Raw genomic sequence first — 8,338 nt, forward strand, 5'->3', positions numbered from 1 at the left:
TCAGCACAGCCAGTGCTGCAGGGATAGATCACTTGCCTTTAAAGATTTGAGAATGTTAATAGTACAGTAAATCATTTTAATTATTATTGGATTAATGTTGTGTCTCGAAGAACATCTAATGCAAATCACAAGAAATGGCCTGAAGTGACCCAAGGGTTGTGCTTTATTAGAAAAGTAATAGGTCCATTGCTTAAATATAAGAAGAGGTTCTTTCTTCAAATGTCACTCGGCACTGGGCTTTTCCATGTGTGTGTATGGAAATGAAATCCTTTTACTTCCACTTTGTCCACAGAAAGTTTCTGTAGCTCATGCATTAAATGGCTGAGACAGCAGCTGTAATATCAAGAGAAGAAGAGGAGATCCAAAACAGCAGTGATGATGAAGACCTATTTCCGACTCATGATGCTGTATCAGCATCCCCTGGTTTCTCTGCCAGCCCTTCTCTAGACAGCCTTGATGAAGACAAGGGAAGCTCAGCAGTGCCAGAAAGATTGTCTGTCCTCTCCAGCAGGGCAGTGGCCCAGCTAAAAGCCCTGACTGGCCCAGAGATGGGTAGTGGTGGCCGGGCACAGAGGACAGCCCCTGGGCTGGCTGAGCATCCTCTGGCAGCTGTAAATGCATTGTTAGGTTCCTCCTCGTGTCCTGCAGCAGCTGATAACCTGCTGCCTGTGGACCTTGCTTCCCTGCATGCCAAAAGTGGAGGCAAATTGCGTTCAGAGGTGCTGCAGGCCCCAAGGGTGCTTGGTGAGGCCGGCGAGGCTGTGCAGGCTGGGACTGACGCGCAGCAGGCAGCGAGCGGCATCGAGGGCAACGCGGCCTCTTGCGGTTTGGGCCGTGTGGTTTGGATGAAGGCCACAACAGTATTGGAGACCTTAGAAAATAAGAAAAAGGAGGAAAAGGAGAAGTACCGGCTCCAGCTAGCTATGTACCGACGCCTGCTGCTGCTGCGCTCCATCAGGAGTTTGCACAGGCAGCTGGAGCAGCAGCAGGCCAGGCTGCAGGAATGCTATGGCACGGTGATAAATACAAAGAAAGAAGTGTTGAAACACATTTGCTCAACCTCGCCCTCACCTTTGCCATAATCGTGTTGCTGCCTGCAGAAATGAGCTTTGCAATGCCACCAGAGCCCCCAGTAAGCTTGCATGCCATAGGGGTGGTGTCCTCGTGTGCGCCAAGCAGAGAGGAAACAGCAGCAGCAGATCAAGAAGAGAGAAGACAAGGCACAGCATTGGCCACTGAATTTATCTGGAGGAAAAGAAAAGAAGGGTGAACTTGTACAAGAAGCTGAGTCCTGATGCCTGCCCATTCAAAGCCTCAAGGTGAAAAAGGATTTTTTTCAGCAAATAGGTTTGTAAAAAGAAAAAATCACCACAAACTGGGAACATACTCTGTCACCTGATGCATAAAGGTGGCTGGATGCAAGGCTGCTGCCTGCTGAATATGTGATATGGCACATCTCCCTTCTACTTTCAGAGCCAACAAAATTTGAACAGAATTACGGTTTGTCTGCAAGAATACCTGAATTTAAAAAAAAACCCAGGATATTTGAAACACTTAGGCTCAGGCTTGATTATATCTACCTAACTCCCTGTTTTTCACAAATCTGCTAAGGACACTGTATGTTTGCAACATCTACTTTCTTTTAAATTTTTTGTCAGATTAATCAGAAATTATTGTGGGAAGGTAGGGCAGCCAAGCACACATAGGGAAAGAGTGCAAATGCCTAAGCCTGATTTCCTCAGGAAAGTAAGCTAAATACAAAGGCCTTGTAGTCTGATGTTGCACTGGAAACTCAGGCTGGCAGTGCCAGGGGAATGTTCAAGGTCTGCACAATTATTAATCTGCTGCTAATTCCCAGTGGCACTAGCATCTGCAAATCAAGCATATTTTGTGCCTTACTGCTGTCATTTAATGGAAGTTGGTGACAATTAGCACTTTTTATCCAGGTGTATTAGACATGTGGAAAACCCTGGAGCGCTGTTTCTCCAATTGCAAGGTTAGGATGCCTGCAGGGAATTTGATGTCAGTATGCAACAAACATGCAGGGAAAAAGGAAAACAAAAAGATGCAACTTTTTGTATGCATTTAAAAGGCAATGTGAGTCACTATTATTGAACAGCAAATTAAATAGTTGAATGTCCTGTTTTAGGATCAGATTCCAGAAGAAAAGATACAGAAAAGTTTACTATTCTAGGATTTCAAGGGATACGGAAAAATTGTATTTTTTTCAGATATTTATTTCTGATCATACCAGCTTTCCTTTCCCCATTGTTTTTTGGGTTTTATAATATAATAGATTAACTAGATGGACAATCCAACAGCTTCAGGTGTGGGGGTTTTTTTCTGCATAAAAAGACATCCTATCTGCATGAGAATAATGTGCTATATATAGGAAAATTTTTATTCTCACTTTTTTTTTGGTGCATATACGGAGAGGGGTATGTGTGTGTTGGTGTATGCATGCACACACACCTCCTTATATTCAAGAGGTTGTGAAAGGCTGGTGCTTCTTTTTCTCTAGCAGAAGCAGGAATAATCTCTCAAAATAATCTCTGCTGTCTACGAGGAGTTTGGTTGATTAGATTCACATGCACACATCTGTGAGCAAGGTATTGAAGTAATTCAACAAATGAAGTGCAGCACAACATTGTCATTATTCCGTCTTTGTATTTCTGCGCACCCAAAATTATGGAAGCCCCCTGGGTATGCACAACCTTAGATAGGTTCATTCATTTCCTTGGGCCCTTGTGTAGCCTCTCATGCAGCACAAACCAGTAACTTTGAATGCAGAATTACCATAGAAACATCCTTGGAATCAAGGAGATATTTGAAGGAGCATCCTCTACTGCCTCATTTGGGGAATTCAGGTTGCCAGAGGCCTTTAGTGGGCTACAGAAGAGAGCTGGTGGCCGCATGTGACTGGGAAACATTACTCCTGAGCTCTGATCCTGTCTAGCTCTCTGCTCAACCTTGGGAAAGCTGTTCTCTCAGCAATGCAGGTTTCCTAAAGAATGCTTAAATACTAAACTTGCCTCTAAGGTAATCTGTTCTTTCTTCACGTGCCTCTCAAGAAGGATTCAAGGAGTTGATCATGGCCAATAGGGCCCTGTAAAGATTTTTATATCCCCTCTCTGTACTTCTTGAACTGGAAAAGCCATTTTGTCATTGGTTAAGAGTAACTGTTATGTGATGAGCAAACCACTACGATGTCACATGCTTTGGGGAAAGATGTCTTAGAGAAGGGTCACATCTTAAAAATATGGCTGCATTTTGAAACCAAATGTCAAATGGTTTCCATTAGAAAGAGAGTCAAAATGGATATTGCTGTTAATGTTAGCAGACTTTTGCAGTGAAAAAGAATTAGATTTTGAAATGTATTCAGGTTGACTAATACTATCATGTAACTTTCCACTGAAATAAAATAGATCAATGAATATACAACATGCCTCCCCCCCAAACTACTAAAAATTCTTGTTAAAACAAAGTAATTGTTTTTCCTCTGTGGCTGCTGAAGTACAGCACTGTCCTGCATTTGCTGCAAGAGTGCCTTGCATTACTGCATAGAGCTACCTATATTGTCATATTTGCATTAAAGAGTGACTAGAATAAGATTAAGAAATACTTTTCACATAACAACCAGTGCAGAAATAGTTAGTCTGTCAATCTGTCCAACGGTAAATTCTTTGTGGCAGAATGGTGATAATATTTGTTTTGTACAACATCTCATAAAATTTCTTGATCCTAACTGGGATTAGTAGATGCTTCTGCATTATGAATATTAAATACCAAAAGATTTGTGCATGAGCAATGCTGTCTGATAGCTGGCAGGAAAATGAAGCTGAGAGTTATTCTGTGTGTGCACACTCTTGCCATGTAGTACTTCTATGGATACATGAAAAATAAATATTAACTGAGGAAATAACATCAGATTTTGCAAGAATTTTTTTAGCTGGTGTTTCTGGTGTGATTACTAATAAGTGCAGTTAGACAAACCAGTTAAAAGCAATATGATTTTTAAAATAAATTATTTTAGAACCTTGGAAAATGTGGCTTAACAGCTATGTTTTTTTCCTTGTATGTTTTAGTGTATTCTGGGACTTGAAGGCCAGTGAGAAAGTTCCAGAATGCCATGGGTAACTCTTGGAGATGTTTTCAAGCATGTCAGATTGAGCAGCAGTCTGAGGTTGAATTAAAGTGTTTCCTCTCATATTGTTTGACCTCCTCATGTTCTTAAGAGGTTTGGTAATTTGGGTGAGGTCCAAAGAAATTTCTTAAAATTTGTATTTTTATCTGAATTCAACTCATGGCCCTCAGAGGAACTGGGCTAATGATGACAAAATAAGGAGTTTCAGTAGGGCCTTTCTTCTTGTTATCTTTACTGGCTGCCAGAGATTGCCAAACTAATGAATTCTGTGAGAAATCTTTCCTGCAACCCAACAACTTGTGTACTTTTACAGCAAAGGTTGAAGATAAATGATATTGCCTGAGCCATAAAATCCTGCTGCTCACCTATTTCTGAAATGGCAGAAAATAAGAATGGGTTTACTGTGAAAGAGTGTAATATTTAAAAGCTGTCAGCCCTCTTGGAATGGTTGCTAACACTAAAAAAGTTGTAGCTTGTGCCAACCTAAACCCAAGAAACATTCAAGAACAGAATGGAGTTATATATACATACATACATACATACATATATATATATATGTGTGTGTGTGTGTGTACATATATATATACACACTTGAGTGACAGAATACATTACTGAGATATTCTTTAACACAAATGCTTTTCTTCTGCATCGCCAGCATTTCAGTTAGCTAATCTGCTGTCCTGGAGACTGGTCAGAACTGTGGTTTTGCTGTTTCTGTTCTTGATGGTCATGAGTCAGCCAATAAAACAGCCCACCTTAACATGTTTACTTATTACCTTTTGTGATGTAGCTATGTGAGGGATTTGTTCAGTTCATCCTTCCTGAGATTTTCCTATGTGTCTAACACATTTTTAATTAGGATAGCTTTATGGATTTATAGTAAATTAGTGATGTTTTGGCAAACTTATGAGCCATGTACTACTACTAAATGCAGATCACCCTGCACTGTTCTTGGAACTGAAAATTATGGGCTCTGGTCATGACATAAGCATACAAAACATAGGTTTAAAGATCAGGTTGCTTAAATCTTTCCTGGATGATGAGTAGACTAGGAGAAACCCTTTAGAATCTTTGTTACAATCTATTTCTATAAATGTTATGAATCTAGGATATAAATGAATCCAGTTTTCTCTAGAATTGGAGAGGCCCTTTTGCTTATAACTGTTGAAAGCAGTGCAGTAATGCAAAGTTAGTTTTGGGATACACTTGAGTGGGGCTGTACTCCAAAAGCACTCGGCAAGGAGTAAGTGTTCTTCAGTTTTAAAACTCAGAGATTCAGAGCGTGATATCCAAAACCTTGGATGGTGGATGGAGGAGTGGAACTACAAGGATGAGAGGTTTCAGGGTCTGATTTTTAATGCAGCATGCAGAATGTCACACTGGAGTGTTCCATTTCTCAGTTAAATATAACATTTTACTTCTTCTCACCCCTGAAAAACCCTTTTGGATCATTAGGCTAGAAGCCTTCTAACAGTTGATTGTGCAATATGCAAGTTGATACCCATCTCTGAATCTGAGTGGCCAAAATTTATACATATAACTTACTCCCCTAAACCTGTCTGCCAGCTAAATTGTAATATATTGAAGCTGAGTGTCCTACTGATTTTCAATGTAATTTGAATCTGTGTCAGGACTTTGAGGTACGCCTTATTCATGTTCCTTCTTTGTTTTGATGCATTTCTATCTCCTGGTGTCTTCAAACAACTACAAATGTCTCGTGTGGAAATAATCTTTGTCTTTCTGGATTTTCTGCTTTTGGAGAAGGCTTTCCTATAAGTCCCTTGTGCTATTGAAGAAAAAGGAGTTAGTTGTTTTTTATTTAATTATATAATTTTGTGAAAACTTGAATCAGGGGAGAGTGTTCTGTGAAAACATTTTTAGAGGTTTTACTAAATGTTGAAAATAACAGAGGATCTTACAGCTGCAGATAAGTTTCCCTAACTGTATTGATCATCTTCTCACACAATTTTAGCCAAGTCTACAAAACAAATGAAAAAGTTCCCTCCATCTCTGACAAATGAATTCTTTAAGTCCACAGCCCAAAGTGACTTGTATGTGCATGAGAAGCAAGAAATTGTTGACAATCTCAATAAAAGTTACATTTTCCCTTTGATGAGTGGGGGTTGGAAAGGAAAGGGAATGTGTGACCATTCATCACAGCACCAGGCTCGTTAGTACCCAGGAACTTTCTACTCTAAATGACAAAGAGTTTCACTGTCACCAAGGAGAAATTGCTGCTGACCTTAGACCTCTTTTTGGAAAGTAAAATAATGGAGCACAGGAGCAGAGTTTGATATTTGACTGAATTCTACACAATTATCATGCATGTGTATATAATAAAATTAATTCTGTGTCTCTGCATTGTAGCCTCAGGCAAGCAGCGTACAATCAGTTTTGTATGTATAATAGATCACAGAGTTGTTCATGAATAATACAAATGCATTGAGCAGATACTAGTGAGTGAGGATGTTTGTCTTTGCATGGAATCGAAGTGAACATGTAATATTGTGATAATATATATTTGATGAATTCAGGTCTGACTTGTCTTTGCCATAGCCTGCTAATTCCCCGACAAGGGTTGCCACAATAATTGAGTTTCCAATAACATTATGATTATTTCCACATGATAATTTAATTGTAGGTATTTTTTAATATTGTAATAATGTAGATTTGTGATTATTATGCATTTGCATGCAGATTTTCATGGTGTCTTGGAGCACATCCCTACATTTATAACTTAATTTCCTCTATTATTGCATATATATTTTGGGATGAACTCATTAATGCAAACTAAAAAAAAAGAGTAGGTCTTTTTGGTCATTTTGCCTTTATTATAAATGGTTGAAAGCTTTGCTCATTTTTTTAGAACAGCCTAAACAAGTGAATAAACAAAAGACAACTGTAATTCATGGATGGATTAATTTAAAATAATAATGTAATTACAAATCATGGCAGATTTGTCTGGGGTAATTGGGATGTAGACTGGTACAAATTTTGCTTTACTGAGACAAAGCTTGTTTAAATGAATCACCAAGTTTAGTAGAGGCTGTTTTCCATTCTTCCAGTTCCCCAATAGAACATGATGGCAAAGTAACACTGGCTCAAGATTCTTGGGTGCCTGTACAAATGGGTATAACAACATAGAACCTGGAACTTCTGTATCTAGCTAATTATATTATTATATAATTATATTACATATAATATTATTTTGGCAAGCAAAATGTCCAGATAGAGTAGAGTTGTATATACAGAGTCATGACACCATCAGGGGTTTCAATCAGTTAATTTGTCCACTCTGGAAAGAGGCTGGTCACTTGCCTTATAACAACCTTCAAACTGTGTTAGAGAACCTGGCCTGAAACTTAATGGGATAAAGGGAGGTAGAAATAAACTCTGTTTGCATTATTGGAGCAGACATTTGTGTGATCCTGTGAGCATTCTGCCTCAAATAGGAGAGTTCTCTTCCAGGCCTATCAGATATCCAAAGTGGAGGAAATGTCTTTAGCTAAATACATATGTTTTGAAAAGAAATGTCCCAGAGAAAATGACATGGGCTTTGGGTGCTGTTTGTTTTTCTGGTACGTGTAGTTGGAGGACTGTCCTTTTTTTATGTGTAAAATCTCAGCTCTCCAAAATGAACTGGGGTCGCAGCCGGATTCTTGGTCCCTTTCAGGCTATTCATAACTGACGTGTTCATTTCCTATTGCTTGCATGGCAGGAACATGCAACAGAACTAGGAGAACAGGCCTGGTCCAAATCTTGGACCAGGCCTGAAATGAAAGTTTAAAACTAGGTGCTGGAATATCTAACTTACTGCTCTGTCTTCACATTGCTTTTCAGTGCACATCAATGCTACTGTTTCCAGTTTGGTTTGGTGTCTGCTTTCTCCTTTCAAATGTATTCCTCCAAATTAACCACAGACAAGACACAATGAGATTAAGTCCCTCTCTTTTGTCTTTCTTTGCTCTGTGGACCTAAGAGTTGAACAGAAAAGCTGAAGCCTGATTTAGGCAATGAAGAGAACAGTCATGATTCTGCAGTATAAGATGATCTGTCTAGGTTTTGCAGCAGAGCAACTACTTGTATACATACATTAAATTCTGTCCTGAAACCCATGAAGCCTTTTACAATCTTCATATCTCATTAAGAATATATTAGTAAATGGCTTCCCTTGAAGCTCTAGAAGTATCAAAA

General features: G+C 39.1%; 1 protein-coding gene across 1 annotated transcript; it reads left to right on the forward strand.

Moving 5' to 3' along the window:
* The first annotated feature begins 266 nt into the window (after window positions 1–266).
* Window positions 267–3,990, forward strand: LOC117243908. The gene has a single exon (XM_033512081.1). The coding sequence runs from the start codon at window positions 318–320 to the stop codon at window positions 1,080–1,082; it is 765 nt and encodes a 254-aa protein (XP_033367972.1). The 5' UTR covers window positions 267–317; the 3' UTR covers window positions 1,083–3,990.
* Window positions 3,991–8,338: the final 4,348 nt, after the last annotated feature.

The sequence above is a fragment of the Parus major genome, chromosome 2 (assembly GCF_001522545.3).
Source record: "Parus major isolate Abel chromosome 2, Parus_major1.1, whole genome shotgun sequence".
Taxonomy (NCBI): Eukaryota; Metazoa; Chordata; class Aves; order Passeriformes; family Paridae; genus Parus; species Parus major.